This window comes from Schistocerca piceifrons, chromosome 5, assembly GCF_021461385.2.
Source record: "Schistocerca piceifrons isolate TAMUIC-IGC-003096 chromosome 5, iqSchPice1.1, whole genome shotgun sequence".
NCBI classification, from domain to species: domain Eukaryota; kingdom Metazoa; phylum Arthropoda; class Insecta; order Orthoptera; family Acrididae; genus Schistocerca; species Schistocerca piceifrons.
In genome coordinates, this window is record NC_060142.1 from 233,225,059 (window position 1) to 233,243,449 (window position 18,391).

Genomic DNA, 18,391 nt, shown 5'->3' on the forward strand with positions numbered 1-18,391 from the left:
TGTGGATTTCGATGATGAAGAAATAATTGTTCGATTTAAAGTAAGGAAATGTAATGGGTATCATACGCTTGCAGAATATTACGCCTGAAGAGAAGAAAACGAATTACAAGAACAACAACAACAACCAAGTGAAAAATATGTTAACTCTCTCAGTTGATAAACACTATCATCACTAGGACACACAGTGCTGTATATACTAACATCATTCTTGTGAGCTCTCATCCGAAATTGTGGTGAGTCAAGAATACTTGAATCATATTGGATGTTCCACAGTTTCGCGTAAGGAGGATGTAATATCGCCCAATTAACAGCTACCGTTTTCAATTTTTTTTATGACATTGCCTATGATAAGAAAGATCATATGAAGGGCATTATCATATTAATTTTGATGCGTATATTGATATTTAATAGAGTAACAGAAGGGCAAAGACATCACGGAAATGTCTTATGGTATAAATTGAGATGCTTGCTTTTAATTAATTCAGACGCTAATTGAGCTGTATTTGTGAACAACAGCAACATGCTTCACAATTTCATTGAATGTCAGATTAGTCTTAAAAGTTATGCGTTGAAGTCTTGATGAAACGTCTGCAAAAAGCTGTCTTTGCTGCAAAAGTGGGAAGCTAAAATAGAGTGTGTACTGAAATAACCATTTAAACAGATTTCTCAACCCTAAAGACATTGATTCACGAAGGGCAGCTATTTGAAAATGAAAAGGAGAAAAACCAATATGAAGAAGATGAAGATGTTAAAACCAAAGAAGACAATGTATTTCTACAGTCAGAAACAAGGAAGGAGGTGGAGACATTGGAGGAGAAGAAAATGAATATAACCAGAAAGACAATGATGATAAAAATTATGACAATGATGATGAAAAAGAGAATGAAGAGTTATGAAGAAAATTATAGAAGAGAGAATAGGTAGACGGCAGTATAATTTTAAAAAAAACGTTAGAAAAAGTAATGATACTGTATATGGACTCAGATTCAATCAGATAGCAAGAGTGTGGATGACAGCTGGTTAAATGGTAGACACTGATTGAGATGATTTAATAAATCACAATGTAAGATAATCAGGAATGAGAGAATATATAAAATAATTAAAACCAATAAAAAGGGTTAGACAACATATGATCTTAAAAATTAAGCTGACATTCTCAGGACTATCAGTGCTCATAAACGAAACTATCTCTCGTGGAGACAATTTCCAACAGATGCTACGTGTATATTAACATCGTTAAGCCTATAATATATAAAAGTGGCAAATCATTATTGACAGAAGATATTGTGCATATCAGCATGGGAATGTATAAGCATGGAAAGAACGAAAATTACACTGACGTGCTGACACTGAAGCCTGGAAAATGGTCTCCAACAAATCATCAGCACATATCGGCTGTATCCACTAGAATAATCTGAATTAATTGGTATAGCTATTAGTTTCCTTGCTAGCTTCAAAAGTGGCTGGCAGTATTTACATGCTAATGAAACAATGTCTAAAAAAAGGAAACATTGTCTGTTGTAGGCTGTATAGTGTTTTATTAAAATACATTTGCTATGTCTTGTATTACATTTGTGCTCATCACATTCTTTTATGTCACGTATATAAAACCAGAAGTCGTTCTCCAGCACAACATACCCTGCTGTATATTGAAGAGGAAGTTCAGCAAGTGGCAGTTTTGCGTAAAGTTTATGATGGGTGCAGAAAATGAAATGAAAGACTCAGTTATACAATAGGAAAACATTCCGTCAGTTGAAAGGCAGCCATGATGGGTGCGATTCAAAATTCCAGAATGAGATTTTCACTCTGCAGCGGAGTGTGCGCTGATATGAAGCTTCCTGTCAGATCAAAACTGTGTGCCGGACCGAGACTCGAACTCGGGACCTTGCCTTTTGCGGACAAGTGCTCTACCAACTTTTCTTTTTTTTTTTTTTTTTTTTACGGCGATTACCACTTTTTTTCCAATGTCAGGTAACACCTTTCCTGACATGCATTTTGTTGTGCTACCGCATAAATAGTGTCTACAATGTCCATATGTTGACAAATAGTGGCTAATTAGAAAATTAATTAATTAAGGAAATGAATAAAACTGAAAATGCCCAAATGAAAGACATGAAGACATTGCGGATAGTACAAATACAAAAGAAACATGCTCCTGTAGCAATGAAATGAAATTCGTGTCGGGGGCGACACCTGCTCACGACCCGACGTTGGACAGAGCAAGAGAGCCATCTATCGACTCGTTCTCCAGACGTTGGTGTAAGACTGAGTCGTCTTCTCGAAATCAACTAAGGGTCCGTAAGTGTGATCGATGCCTATCTCGGCTTCTTCGTCTATCTCATCTCTCACCCGTCACACCTCATCTGGCTGGCGGGTCGGTAAATGTAAGTCGCAAGTAATTAGCGAAGTCTTGTCCATATTTCTTATGCTGTGCCAAAAATCAATTTTGTTCTTTTCCGATTCGTTATACACGTAGCCCACCACCATTCCCCGTACCCATGTCACTGCGTTGGTTTTTTGGACCGGAAAATAAGATTCTTGGGGGAAAAAAAGCGTGTCTGATGAAATTGTGTGTGGGGCGGAGCGTAACAGGAACGCCAATATCTGTTGTGCCAAGTGCCACACTGGAGCCGTCCCACTACATGCTAAACGATGTTCATCAGTGTCCACTGTTGCGCAGCCTAAACATAGTGGAGTGTCTGTCAAATGAATCGCGTGCCGCCGTTGATTCGTTGCGAACTTCCTATTTACCACCACATACCATGTTGAGCGTACCGACGTTGGGAGGTAAACGTTCCGTATAACGCGCCATATCTGTCGCCAGTTCTTGTCTGGGTACTTCTTTTCCAGGGTATTCCTGGGGCACCGGCGTAGTAAGAGTTGGTATACATCTCGCGTCGTCGGTAGTCGTGTTGTTGGGAAGGAATCTCTGACATAGCTAAGCTCAAAAAAAAAAAAAAAAAACAAAAAAAAAACAAAAAAAAAAAACTTGACATGTGACAGCTTCGGTGAAATATGACCCACATTGACTGGGGGCAGCATTGAAGTGGCGCTAGTAAATCGGTCAACGCACCCGAGACCCGAGATAATATTGCGAAATTGACCGCGCCACTGTCGGAAAATCGTACTGACGAATAACGCCCGTGCATTTTCATATACGTTCACTAGACCAAGTCCACCCTCTCCAGGTGGTAGCGTAAGCGTTGTGTATTGGATCTTAAACAGGTGTCCCACACTCACGTAGGTTCCGAAAGTTGCTTGTATCCGTGATGCCACTGTGCGCGTTAAAGGCAGGACATGCGCTACGTGAGTGAGTCTCGGTGCTAGGTATACGTTAACATAGGTCACCCTCTGAATCATATCCAACGCTCTTAATTTCTGTAACAGCACCATTGTCCGCATCAGCTTCAATATGCGTCGGTAGTTATCCGCTGCTGTCCGCTGCACATCCGTGTGGAACGTAACACCTAGACATTTTATGGTCTTAACTAACATGAGCGGGCCTTCCTCCCCCGGTTGTAATCCTCGACCGACATTCAAGCAGCGTGATTTCTGTACATTAAGCACGCTTCCTGCCGCCATCCCGTATCGCTGTATCCATGCCAACGCCGTACGTACTTCGTCGCCTGTCCTTGCCACCAGCATCACATCGTCAGCATAAGCGCGGCAATAAAAGGTCAGTTGTGGCAACGGCACTCCCTCCAACCGTCTTCGGAGACCATATAGACAGGGTTCCAAAGCCATTGCATACAAAAATATCGAAAGGGGGTAACCTTGACGAACTGACCTTGAAATAACAATGTAGTCAGTGCCCCGCCCATTCACCGAGGCTTTTGATCGCACGCCGTGTAACAGTCGCACTTTCACTAGAATGAAGGCCTGTGGGATTCCCAATCTGCCCATCACCGCATGCAAAAAGGTATGATCCACTCTGTCGAACGCATGATCGAAGTCAATAGCGACGAGTGCCCCACGCACTCGGCATGCCGCTGCTAATGCGATGATATCTCGGTAGTCACCGAGCACCGTATGTACGTTACTCTTACCACCGAGGCAAGTTTGATCTACGAGGAGTCTATCAGAAATTGAAGACCGCAGGCGAGCCCCAAGGATGCGAGCGAAAATCTTATAGTCGCAGTTCAAGAGAGTGAGTGGTCTGTAATCTCCTGGCCTTCTGCCACCGCGTGGTTTGGGTATTTGGATGATGATACCCTCCGTGAATTCGGCAGGTATCTCAGTCTGCGGTAACAGAAGTTCGTTGTACATCTGAATCCAGGTCCGTCCCATGAGGTATGCAAAGGCGCGGTAAAATTCAATTGGGAAGCCGTCCTGTCCTGGGGACTTGTTCGGAGCCCCCCTGGCAATTGCATCTGTCAGCTCGTCGTCTGTTATCGCTGTGATGAAAGTCTCTGCATCCAGAGGTGGTCCTCTATCTGGCATTTCCGAGATGACATCATGTAGTGCCTCGTGGTTCACTTGTACAGGTCCATATAACTGGCGGAAATATAAAGTGAACACATGCGCAATATCAAGCTGGTTCACAACTTGCTGGCCAGTTTCAGAGATTAGTTCCCTGATCAATGTCCTGCATCGTCGTTGGCGTTCACGTACTACGTGGTGCATGGAGGGGGTTTCGGCAGCAACTGTGTCCGCCAATCTCGCCCGGACCATTATACCTTCCATTCTTAGTCTCGTCAGCTGTAATAATTGGCTTTTATCCTGCGCATGGCCGTGTGCCTTTCCGGTGATGGTTGTTGGGCCATCAGCTCCCTCAGGGCTGTAAAATAAAAATCAGCCGTCGTGCGGTTCCACTGCGATTTGTCCTGCCCGTATCGTATCAACGTTCTCCGTAACGTTGGTTTTGCGCATTTGATCCACCACTGGAGAACCGAGGTGTATGCTCGTTGGCGGCGAACGCAGGTCTCCCAGACCGCCTCTATCGACCGGCGACATGCAGTGTCACGTAAAAGTGCACAATTCATTTTCCAGTGACCCTTACTCCATCATATCTTCTGACGCGTTAGTGAAATCGTACAGACGTACGCCATATGATCCGTAAAAGCCGCTGGCCAGATTTCGGCATCCAGTATCGCCGTCCGTAGAGCTCGTGTCACATACACTCTATCAAGTTTACTCGCCGAGTGTCCCGTTACAAACATATAACCCGGTCTGTCGCCATGCTGCAGTTCCCAGGTATCCAGAAGCGCCATTTCGGTAATCAACGCACGCAGTTCCATGCATGGCACGTAATGAGGTACTTGGTCCTTTTTGTCGACGACACAATTAAAGTCGCCGCCCACTGTATAGTTATCATAGCGTCCAGCGAACAACGGTGTTATCTCTTCGGTGTAAAAGGTCGCCCTTTCTCTTCGTTTTGTGGAGCCAGATGGCGCGTATAAATTGATGAAACGAACGCCGTCGACAGTGATCGCTATGCCACGTGCCGAAGGGAGAGACGTGACGTCCTCCAGTCCTATTCCTCCCCTGGTGAGAATCGCCACACCGCATCCACTTTCATCGTGCGCTGAATAATGTGCCTCGTAGCCGTAGAACTCTGGCGGTTCAAAAAATGGTTCAAATGGCTCTGAGCACTATGGGACTTAACAGCTATGGTCATCAGTCCCCTAGAACTTAGAAATACTTAAACCTAACTAACCTAAGGACATCACACAACACCCAGTCATCACGAGGCAGAGAAAATCCCTGACCCCGCCGGGAATACTCTGGCGGCGATGTGAAACGTACTTCTTGTAGGAGGATAATATCCACGTCCGCAGGGCGTAACATATCTTTCAGCATTTGAATTTTAAGCGGTGTCAGAATGCCATTAATGTTTATCGTTGCAATGCGGTACGCCTGGCGTGTGTCCATCAGTTGTAGGGCGGTGTCATTAAGCGTCTATCCGCACCCCCGGCGCTCCTCACCACACTAAGTTGTTCAACATTTCCCGACCTCTCCCGGCCTCTGGCCAGGACTATCCCCAATCGTCGCGTTCGTATTTTCATTCTGTTCCTGTTGGTCCATTTCTTGCTCCCAGTCCCCCAGCATATTTCCGGAACTGGTCGAAGGATGGGAGGCAACGTTGTCACCGCTCTGATGCTGGACAATTGTCATCTCCACTTCTGCCTTCCGGTCACCAGAAAGAGAGTTCAAGTTATCGTCGCTGTGCAATTCCTGCATCGTCATCTCGGTATCTGCTGAATCCACTGGTCTCAGGTCGACACTGCCGTCGTCGTCCACTGTCCCCTCGGGACTATGGCTATCGTCAGCAGAAGTCAGTCGACGTTTCTTTCTTCACTTCGGCGAACGCTGTTTCCGTTGCCTCGCTTCCGCATCGGCTGTTTGGGTTGCGTATCCTCCGTCTTGGGCCTGGCCTATCACGCTCTCGGTGGAAGCACTGGCAGCCACCACGGATGAGCCTGGAGCGGCCGTCAGCTGCATCTCTTGTGTGGTGTCCTGTGTTTGCTGTGGTGGAACCGGTGGTCGGAGTTCCAGTCCGTTGGTGTCCATGTTCTCTATAGGGGGCAGCTGCTGGGGCCCATCGGAAATCTCCCTCACGTCGCCTCTCAGGGCATCCACAAAGGTCAACGGTAAGACAGTCATCTGTTGTGGCGCCTGGAGGCATTCCGAGCGGACGTGACCTTCTTTCCCGCACCCCGAGCAAGTGCGAGGTTGCCCATCATAGATTATAATCGCACGACAATCTCCTATGTACAAATAAGAGGGGTCGTGCTTTCGCAGTTCTATCCATATTTGTCTCACACCATTTAAAACGGGGTACGTGGTAAAACTCGTCCATTTTTCGGCCACATGGGATAGAACTGTACCGTATGGTCGAAAGGCGGCGGTAACAAGTTCAGACGGGACCTCAAACGGAAGTTCGAAGACTCGTATAGTGCGGATCCCCATTCTACATCTACATCTACATCTATACTCCGCGAGCCACCTTACGGTGTGTGGCGGAGGGTACTTATTGTACCACTATCTGATCCCCCCTTCCCTGTTCCATTCACGAATTGTGCGTGGGAAGAACGACTGCTTGTAAGTCTCCGTATTTGCTCTAATTTCTCGGATCTTTTCGTTGTGATCATTATGCGAGATATATGTGGGCGGTAGTAATATGTTGCCCATCTCTTCCCGGAATGTGCTCTCTCGTAATTTCGATAATAAACCTCTCCGTATTGCGTAACGCCTTTCTTGAAGTGTCCGCCACTGGAGCTTGTTCAGCATCTCCGTAACGCTCTCGCGCTGACTAAATGTCCCCATGACGAATCGCGCTGCTTTTCGCTGGATCATGTCTATCTCTTCTATTAATCCAACCTGGTAAGGGTCCCATACTGATGAGCAATACTCAAGAATCGGACGAACAAGCGTTTTGTAAGCTACTTCTTTCGTCGATGAGTCACATTTTCTTAGAATTCTTCCTATGAATCTCAACCTGGCGCCTGCTTTTCCCACTATTTGTTTTATGTGATCATTCCACTTCAGATCGCTCCGGATAGTAACTCCTAAGTACACTCCTGGAAATGGAAAAAAGAACACATTGACACCGGTGTGTCAGACCCACCATACTTGCTCCGGACACTGCGAGAGGGCTGTACAAGCAATGATCACACGCACGGCACAGCGGACACACCAGGAACCGCGGTGTTGGCCGTCGAATGGCGCTAGCTGCGCAGCATTTGTGCACCGCCGCCGTCCGTGTCAGCCAGTTTGCCGTGGCATACGGAGCTCCATCGCAGTCTTTAACACTGGTAGCATGCCGCGACAGCGTGGACGTGAACCGTATGTGCAGTTGACGGACTTTGAGCGAGGGCGTATAGTGGGCATGCGGGAGGCCGGGTGTTGGCCGTCGAATGGCGCTAGCTGCGCAGCATTTGTGCACCGCCGCCGTCCGTGTCAGCCAGTTTGCCGTGGCATACGGAGCTCCATCGCAGTCTTTAACACTGGTAGCATGCCGCGACAGCGTGGACGTGAACCGTATGTGCAGTTGACGGACTTTGAGCGAGGGCGTATAGTGGGCATGCGGGAGGCCGGGTGGACGTACCGCCGAATTGCTCAACACGTGGGGCGTGAGGTCTCCACAGTACATCGATGTTGTCGCCAGTGGTCGGCGGAAGGTGCACGTGCCCGTCGACCAGGGACCGGACCGCAGCGACGCACGGATGCACGCCAAGACCGTAGGATCCTACGCAGTGCCGTAGGGGACCGCACCGCCACTTCTCAGCAAGTTAGGGACACTGTTGCTCCTGGGGTATCGGCGAGGACCATTCGCAACCGTCTCCATGAAGCTGGGCTACGGTCCCGCACACCGTTAGGCCGTCTTCCGCTCACGCCCCAACATCGTGCAGTCCGCCTCCAGTGGTGTCGCGACAGGCGTGAATGGAGGGACGAATGGAGACGTGTCGTCTTGAGCGATGAGAGTCGCTTCTGCCTTGGTGCCAATGATGGTCGTATGCGTGTTTGGCGCCGTGCAGGTGAGCGCCACAATCAGGACTGCATACGACCGAGGCACACAGGGCCAACACCCGGCATCATGGTGTGGGGAGCGATCTCCTACACTGGCCGTACACCACTGGTGATCGTCGAGGGGACACTGAATAGTGCACGGTACATCCAAACCGTCATCGAACCCATCGTTCTACCATTCCTAGACCGGCAAGGGAACTTGCTGTTCCAACAGGACAATGCACGTCCGCATGTATCCCGTGCCACCCAACGTGCTCTAGAAGGTGTAAGTCAACTACCCTGGCCAGCAAGATCTCCGGATCTGTCCCTCATTGAGCATGTTTGGGACTGGGTGAAGCGTCGTCTCACGCGGTCTGCACGCTGGTCCAACTGAGGCGCCAGGTGGAAATGGCATGGCAAGCCGTTCCACAGGACTACATCCAGCATCTCTACGATCGTCTCCATGGGAGAATAGCAGCCTGCATTGCTGCGAAAGGTGGATATACACTGTACTAGTGCCGACATTGTGCATGCTCTGTTGCCTGTGTCTATGTGCCTGTGGTTCTGTCAGTGTGATCATGTGATGTATCTGACCCCAGGAATGTGTCAATAAAGTTTCCCCTTCCTGGGACAATGAATTCACGGTGTTCTTATTTCAATTTCCAGGAGTGTATTTTACGGTCGTTACCGCTTCCAATGATTTACCACCTATGGCATAATCGTACTGGAATGGATTTCTGCCCCTATGTATGCGCATTCTATTACATTTATCTACGTTTAGGGAAAGCTGCCAGCTGTCGCACCATGCATTAATCCTCTGCAGGTCCTCCTGGAGTACGTACGAGTCTTCTGATGTTGCTACTTTCTTGTAGACAACCGTGTCATCTGCAAATAGCCTCACGGAGCTACCGATGTTGTCAACTAAGTCATTTATGTATATTGTAAACAATAAAGGTCCTATCACGCTTCCCTGCGGTACTCCCGAAATTACCTCTACATCTGCAGATTTTGAACCGTTAAGAATGACATGTTGTGTTCTTTCTTCTAGGAAATCCTGAATCCAATCACAAACCTGGTCCGATATTCCGTAAGCTCGTATTTTTTTCACTAAACGTAAGTGCGGAACCGTATCAAATGCCTTCCTGAAGTCCAGGAATACGGCATCAATCTGCTCGCCAGTGTCTACGGCACTGTGAATTTCTTGGGCAAATAGGGCGAGCTGAGTTTCACATGATCTCTGTTTGCGGAATCCATGTTGGTTATGATGAAGGAGATTTGTATTATCTAAGAACGTCATAATACGAGAACACAAAACATGTTCCATTATTCTACAACAGATTGACGTGAGCGAAATAGGCCTATAATTATTCGCATCTGATTTATGACCCTTCTTGAAAATGGGAACGACCTGCGCTTTCTTCCAGTCGCTAGGTACTTTACGTTCTTCCAGCGATCTACGATAAATTGCTGATAGAAAGGGGGCAAGTTCTTTAGCATAATCACTGTAGAATCTTAAGGGTATCTCGTCTGGTCCGGATGGTTTTCCGCTACTAAGTGATAGCAGTTGTTTTTCAATTCCGATATCGTTTATTTCAATATTTTCCATTTTGGCGTCCGTGCGACGGCTGAAGTCAGGGACCGTGTTACGATTTTCCGCAGTGAAACAGTTTCGGAACACTGAATTCAGTATTTCTGCCTTTCTTCGGTCGTCCTCTGTTTCGGTGCCATCGTGGTCAACGAGTGACTGAATAGGGGATTTAGATCCGCTTACCGATTTTACATATGACCAAAACTTTTTAGGGTTCTTGTTTAGATTGTTTGCCAATGTTTTATGTTCGAATTCGTTGAATGCTTCTCTCATTGCTCTCTTTACGCTCTTTTTCGCTTCGTTCAGCTTTTCCTTTTCAGCTATGATTCGACTACTCTTAAACCTATGATGAAGCTTTCTTTGTTTCCGTAGTACCTTTCGTACATGATTGTTATACCACGGTGGATCTTTCCCCTCGCTTTGGACCTTAGTCGGTACGAACTTATCTAAGGCGTACTGGACGATGTTTCTGAATTTTTTCCATTTTTGTTCCACATCCTCTTCCCGCGTGATCGATTGTAACCGCACCAACATTCCCGTCGGCATGACAGAAACGATACCCGTTCGGTGATTGTTGTAGAAGTCTTTCGCAGGCAGCCTCGTCAACAAGCTTGACATAGACGACGCTTGAAACGATCGATAAATTGATTCCCACGATTTCCTGTGGATCGATTTTACCTCTTCTCTTAAGAAACGTTCAATCTCGTGTGCCTTTGGTCGTGTATAGTCGGTCGCAAAACTGAACTTCAAAGCCCTTTTTCTGTACGAGTGTGCCATCTCGTTCTAGACTCACAACATCGCACACGCGAAGCTGCTCCGGCGTAAACAAACAGGCGCGCGCATCACAGCGCGGCCGGCAGGCAACACGGTCCGCACTGTGTCACTGTCGAAGGCAGATTGCCAACTGAGCTACCCAAGCACGACTCAGGCCCCGTTCTCACAGCTTTACTTCTGCCAGTATCTCGTCTCCTGCCTCCCCAACTTTACTCATATCAGTGCACGCTCCGCTGCAGAGTGAAAAACTCATTCTGGAAAAATCCCCCAGGCTGTGGCTAAGACATGTCTCCACAATATCCTTTCTTTCAGGAGTGCTAGTTCTGCAAGGTTCGCAGGAAAGCTTCTGTAAAGTTTGGAAGGTAGGAGACGAGATACTGGCAGAAGTAAAGCTGTGAGGACTGGGCGTGAGTCGTGCTTGGGTAGCTCAGTTGGTAGAGCACTTGCCAGCGAAAGGCATAGGTCCCGAGTTGGAGTCTCGGTCCGGCACACCGTTTTAATCTGCCAGGAAGTTTCATATTTGATTCACCAATTGTGTGTTTCAATTTCATATGTAGTGGGTTATTGGTTTGAATAAATAAATTTTGGGTTTAAAAATAAAATAAATAAATTATTTAAGAATACAAGCGTGACAATAGCAGTGGTTCCAAATGGTTCACTAACAGGACTTGAGAGAGCAACCCATGTACTGCCAAACCGAAGTTCATTTATCTTACATATTTAAATATTTTAACGCTTCTTAATTGACAATAGCTGTTTAATAAGCTAAGTTTAGTGTGTGTTTATTTTAATTCTTGACAATGTTCTTTTAACTAAGAAATTTTACATTGTTATTCGACTTATAACTCACTGGTTAGTAATGACATCATGCCGTCAGAAGTGGGCGGAGCCTCCATTATATATAGTAAGACGTGCACTGGTTTCTCCAGTAGTGATCCTCCAGCTGAAAGAGGTTCCCACTCAATGGTAATTCATCGTTTTATAGCTTTATAACTTTATGAATTTGTTTAATGTATGTAGCCCTGTAATTATAGCTTTGTATACTACTTGTAGGTCTGAAGATGACCGCAGCAGTGGTCGAAACCGGTGACCTTAATAAATATAAATCGTGATCAAGACTGTTTTTAATAGTAAATATTTGTAACACATTGATCACTGCCACTCCCATAATGTATTCAAAAGTAATTAGATGTGGATATACTGTAAGTTGCACCAGTATAGTCAATCTCTTTACAAATTTGTTACAGACATTTTAGACATGGAAGTAACATTGTGGCATTCAAATAAACATTAAATATGTTGCTAATGAAACTTATGTATGTTTGATAAGTGATACAGATATTTTAGATGATGAACTGCTATAAGTTACATTAGTATTGTAAATATCTTTGTTTTGGACAGATATTTTATAGTTGGAAATAGCAATGTGACACTTGTGTGTTTTGTTGATGAAGCTTACATATTTTTGATAAATATTACAGACACTTTAGACTTGGAAATACTGTTACATCATTATTGTCAATATCTTTATGTATTTTTTTATAAATAATTCAGGTCTACCGAATACTTTTGAATATGCCATCAATTTACGCTATTCATGTCGTTTGAACACTTTTAAATATGGCCAAGATGGTCCCTCTGGGCTACATATTGACTAGCTGTTTATTTTACGCAGTTCAGCTCGTTTGGATACTTTTGAATGTGGCGTTATTTACCCAATGCAGATCGTTCAGATACTTATGAACATAGACAAGTTAGTGGCTCTTGGGCTATATGCTGTTCAGCTGTTTCATTTTAGTGGGTGATAAAATACTGGGCTGTGACTGCGAGATCTAAATGTGTGCGTGCATGTGTGTGTGTGTGTGTGTGTGTGTGTGTGTGTGTGTGTGTGTGTGTGTATGAGAGAGAGAGAGAGAGAGAGAGAAATGAAAGCTACTGATGAGGCAGAATTTTTGCAGATGAAAGTGTCAGGTTGCTGCTTACAGTGCATCTCACAACTCTCCTGCACAATCTGCACTTGTGATTTTGTGGGAATGGCATGGATACGATACAGTATATATATAGTCTGAAAAGTACTACTGTTATGAGATTATAATTTTATGAGGCTATAATTAAAAGTTCACAATCACTCTTTGTAGTAAATTGAGTTCTCTTGTCTTAATGATTGTTAATGCATTCTGAACCAACCTTCGATTATCATAATGTATGAAAAATAACAATCAGAGGCAAACAACATACCGTTCACCACCTTTTCCAAGTATGGCATCTGGGTCATAATGACTTCATATGTCACATCACCGTTGGTCTTTTTCAGTACGTCGTCGATTTCTTCTTGTACTTTCTTCTGGATATCCGGGTGTCTAACAAGCTCATACAGGCAGAAGCTTACGGTGGTAGAGGAAGTTTCGAACCCAGCGATGAAAAACATCCACGCCTGTGCTGCCAATTCCTTGGTCGTCAGAGTCTTGCTTTTTTCTAGCAGGGACAAAATATGTTTTTAAGCAAATTGTAATATACCTTATAAAACGAATCAGCTTAAGGTTACGAGCTATCTTCTTGGTGTGAGTTGTGGGAAATTAGGGTTTCTAATAATTTCCACTATGTCAGAGTAAAGAGGAGAAAGATAAGCTTTCAAAATGTTCTTATATTACCAAGAACTGAATAGCAAAAATAACTGCAAAAAAACATACCTCTAATTCATACTACCCCTAAATTCATAATAATTATGGAAAAAATGTTTCATAATCTTAAAGCTGACACACGTTCATTTATACAGCTTGTTTAAAACAGTGTGTCAGAAATCCTTGTAGGAGGTAGGGTTAGTGTAAACAAAAAAACAAAAAAAGACCTACAAATTTGTGCCTGGAAACAAATACTTGTTAAGTTACGGACAATTTTAATTGTTTCAAAAATGACGTTCATTGGTTATTTCTTACAGCTGATTGTGTCTGTATGTAGTCCTCTGACTGTGTTGTTAATGTCAGTTATGGCCAGATATTGAGAATGACTAAGTAGTGAAGCGAAGTACTGAATATCTGCAGTTGAATGATTTCTTATTGTTTACAGATCAGTCGAGTTTCACACAGAATAGTTTGATAAACTACCACAATCATCGTGTGTGGTCAGGTGATAACTTTGTCTAATCTTGGAATCAGAGCGTCACATTCCATTTTGTACCAGTGTGTGTCCACAAGGAGTGAGTGACTAGGCTCACAAGGCCATAACTACCAGAGCAATTTTCAAGTGGTGCTTATCGCCTAGACTGGTGTACAGATCTTAAGGACGAAAGTAACTACTGCATGATGCATCACTGCCAAGTAACACAGCGAAATGAAACTTGATCATTCATAGAAAGGAGAGAGCCGCTGGTGGCCGAGTGGATCGAGGCGCTTCAGTCTGGAACCGCGCCACCGCTACGGTCGCAGGTTCGAGTCTTGCCTCGGGCATGGATGTGTGTGATGTCCTTAGGTTAGTTTAAGTAGTTCTAAGTTCTAGGGGACTGATGACCTGAGATGTTAAGTCCCATAGTGCTCAGAGCCATTTTAACCATTTGGAACCCAAAGGAGAGGAAGTGGTCTACGACGATCAACTACAGCAACATAAGATCGCTGAATTGTGCAAGAGGTAAGAAGGTTGCAATTGCAACCACATGTAACACCACTGCAAGGCACGCAGTCTCATTAGTCTCACGCTCCATAGCGGTGTGGCGACTGCATGAGGGTGGTCTCTTTGCCAGACGACCAGTACACAGCATTCCGTTGACACCCGCACAGCGACTGCACCATTTGCAATGCTTCCAAGAGCATAACAGTTGGCCTGACAGAGCGCGTGGTCGCGTGCTTTTCAAATATGAGAGCAGACACTGTCTGGGTAGTGATTCTGGATGTACCCTCATATGGGGAGTGGTTGTAACACGTAATGCACCCAGGAAAATTATCGAACGTGACCGTTTTTCTTGTCCAAGTGTTATGGTGTGAGGAGGCATAATGCTGCATGGGCGTACTGACCTCCAGATCTTTAAACACTGATCGCTCACCGACCATCATTATTGTGACATTATACACCTTCCCCTTGTGCATCTTTTCATGAGTCTATTCGACTCTGACTTCACTTTTTACGGAAGACAATGTGCAACCGCATAGAAGAGCGCACTTGGAGAAGCTCTTGGGACGAGAGAATATTCGGCGAATGGAAGTTGTGCGCGTTCCCCCAAGTTAAATCCCATCCAGCACGTGTGGGATGCATTGAGCAGACTTAACTGTAGCACGTCTACATGTACCAACGGCCATCAAGCAGTTGTCAGCCACGCTGATGGAGAAATGGAACACCCCCCACCACAAGAAATCTAACCAATCTTGTGACTAGCATGAGCATCCATTGCTGTCCATGGTGATCACATACCCTTTAAGAACGATGTTCCGCCCTTTGTTACGCCCAGAGGACCATCATAAATCACGGTAACTTCATTTTATATATTGTCTATGAATAAAAGTGCCATTTTTGTTCGTTTCATTGCGTATTTCTTGCGGTTGCCTTCTCTACAATACCAGTACTGTAGCAGTTCTTTCTATGTATAGTCCATGTTTCATCGAGCTAGGTTACATGGTACTGACATAACATGCGAAAGTTACTGTCATCCTTAAGACTCGCACACCGGTGTATTGCCACATCTCAGAGACGGGTAAATGGTTAAATTAATTTGATTGACAGCTTCTAAATTAAGAGAGATAATCATTACAGTTTTACTTGAATAGTACAATAAGTAATGTCTTAGTTATGTATAACATTACATCCCCCACGAAGATGAAAGCAGAACAACTGTATCTTAATATAGAGACATTTAATATTGACACCCTAGACAATACCCTAAATTAACATTTGAAGGCCAGCCGGAGTGGCCGAGCGGTTCTAGACGCTGCAGTCTGGAACCGCGCTACCGCTACGGTCGCAGGTTCGAATCATGCCTCCGACATGGATGTGTGTGTTGTCCTTAGGTTAGTTAGGTTTAAGTAGTTCTAAGTTCTAGGGGACTGATGACATCAGAAGTTGTCCCATAGTGCTAAGAGCCATTTGAACCATTTAACATTTGAACTTCTATGAAATTTTCTGACAGATTAAAACCGTGTACTGCACTAACACTCGAACTTGGGACACCTGCCTTTCCCAGGCAAGTGAACTACCAACTGAGCTACCCAAGCACGATTGATGACCCGCCCTCTCTCTTGACATCCTCGTCTCCCACCTTCCAAACTTCACAGAAGCTCTACTGTGAAACTTACAAGACTAACACTCTTGGAAGAAAGGCTATTGCGGACACGTAGTTTAACCACAGTCTGGGGGATGTTTCCAGAGCAAGTACTCTACCGACTGAACTATCCAAACATATCAGAGCAGACTTCCTTGCAGAGTGAAACTTGCATGAAATTTGGAGGATAGGACACATGGTAATGGCGGGAGTAAAGCTATGAGGGCAGGTCGTGAGTATTCCGTTGGAGCTTAATCGGTAGAGCACTTGTTTGTCAAAATCAAAGGTGCCCCGTTCGAGTCTCGATCCGCCACATACTTTTAATCTGCCAGGAAATTTCATATCAGCACACACTCCACTGCAGACTGAAAATTTTATTCTTTTCTCCTTTGATGCTTTTGTAAAAATCATATACAGTGAGGAACAGTGCTTACGTTCAGTTTTCGGCTGGCCAGTGATTGAGAAGCTGTCATCGACGTATCCATTGTTCTTCAGCTGAATCATCAGCTGCAGGAAGTCCTTCCTAATGACGCCTGTCTCCTCTCGGTGTTTGACTGTCTCGTCGACGACACGTGTGAAGTACTCTGTGAAGTCCTTTGGCGTGAAGGCTACCGGCAGCAGGGTGCGCAGTTTCGGATTAGAGAACCCCAGAGCCTGACTAAGATAAGTGCGCAGCGACGACTTGAAGAAGCGCCGCCTCCACTGGCGAAACTCCGCGTCAGGGTTGTGCTGGCTGTCCACATCGATGCCGAAGGCGCAGGAAGCGATGGCGTCAGTGGAGTAGCGGGCAACCAGCTCGCGGACTTCGACGACACTGCCCGCAGGAGTGACGTCAGCCAGAATGCGCGCGCAGTCGCGCACTATGCTGAACATTGCGCGCATTTTTCCCGATGTGAACGTGGGCGTCAGCTTCTGGCGCAGAGACTTCCACTTGGTGCCTCCAAGTAAGAAGAGGTGAGCCGACAGGTAATCTTTCTCCTCGTCTACATAGATCCCCCGGTCGGGAAAGTAGTTGAAATCCTTCACCATGATCGTTTTGATCAGCTCTGGATCCCGTACGACGAGAAGCGGATTGTTTAGCGAGTAAATACCGACGACATCCTTGCCTTCCGCTGCAAAATATATGTCCTTCATATCCTCGCCAGGGCATTTCCTCATTAGTGTCGTGTTCCAGACATTTCCCAACGGAAAAGACGGCTCCATATATGGTAGACCTTTCTTCTTCCAGTAAGAGTAATTGATTTTAAATGTAACGTATACTATCGCTAATACTGTTGATAGGGGTGCCAACATTTCAGTCACCCACGAGTCAAAGAAGATAGCCATTTTGGTTCCTAAGGAAACAAAAAGGAGGAATGGAAAATTAGTATAACTGTTTTGAAAACATTGTTGGAGGAAATGAGTGATCACAATGTAATAATTGAAATTAATAGTAAAACAGTCTAACTCGCAAGGCACGTTTATTAAAAGGTGACCGACTTTCAATGTGTTATGGTCATCTCGAAACCTTCAACCATATTGAAGGACAGTGACTCTGCATGGAACAGCAACCGCTGAATGATGATAGTCAACTACTCTATGCTCCTGCAATTTGCAGTCGTCATTTAGCAGTACCTGTTCCATGCACAGACATTGTAAATACATGGTCTGAAGGTCTGAAGATGATCATTAGACGTTCGAAACCGGTCGCCTCTTATCAAACGTCCTTGCGATCCAGATTGTTTTATAATTAATTTCAAAATTAGTATAACTGGACTATATCCATCACAATCTATTACCATTTATAAGCCAGCCAGTGTGTTCAAGCACTTGACTACCACAACTTACAAGGAAACATTACGAACTTGACCTGATACTGTAAGGAGGAAAAAAAGCATAATTGCAAGATATCAGTCCCAGCACTCGATCCTGCGCGGACATTTGGGCCACAATTCTGACAGTATGTAGTTATGATCTTCTGAAAGTACAGCTTTTAAACTTTTGCGAGCATTACTTGAGTGTCACTCGCTCCGCCCCGCTGCAGACGCCTAATGCCCGCGCACGAAGTATTGTGCAGCAGAGTGACAACCGGAGTCCTGTTCACGGGATGTTGACGGTGAGGGATGCGATAAGGGCAGGTGAGCCACCTGCCCAACCTGATTTGAAGTCTTGTTCTATGCGAAAAACAGTAAGTTATATGTGTAAACAATATATCAACCTCACGCCTATACAGTATATGCTCAATATTAGTTTAACATTGTTCTCGTACCGATATTCTGCAGCTATAAATACGCCTCAAAATCAAAATGAATTAACCAAAGCAAATGAAGAATTACTATGAAACGGAGTTAATGTTT

The 18,391-nt window shown here is 45.1% G+C and overlaps 1 protein-coding gene across 1 annotated transcript; it reads right to left on the reverse strand.

Moving 5' to 3' along the window:
* Positions 1 to 12,907: 12,907 nt before the first annotated feature.
* LOC124798909 (probable cytochrome P450 6a14) lies at positions 12,908 to 17,084 on the reverse strand. Its single transcript, XM_047262440.1, has 3 exons — positions 16,490 to 17,084; positions 13,049 to 13,285; positions 12,908 to 12,915 (listed from the first exon to the last, which is right to left on the reverse strand). Exons 1-3 carry the CDS (start codon positions 17,082 to 17,084, stop codon positions 12,908 to 12,910), a joined length of 840 nt encoding a protein of 279 aa, XP_047118396.1.
* Positions 17,085 to 18,391: the final 1,307 nt, after the last annotated feature.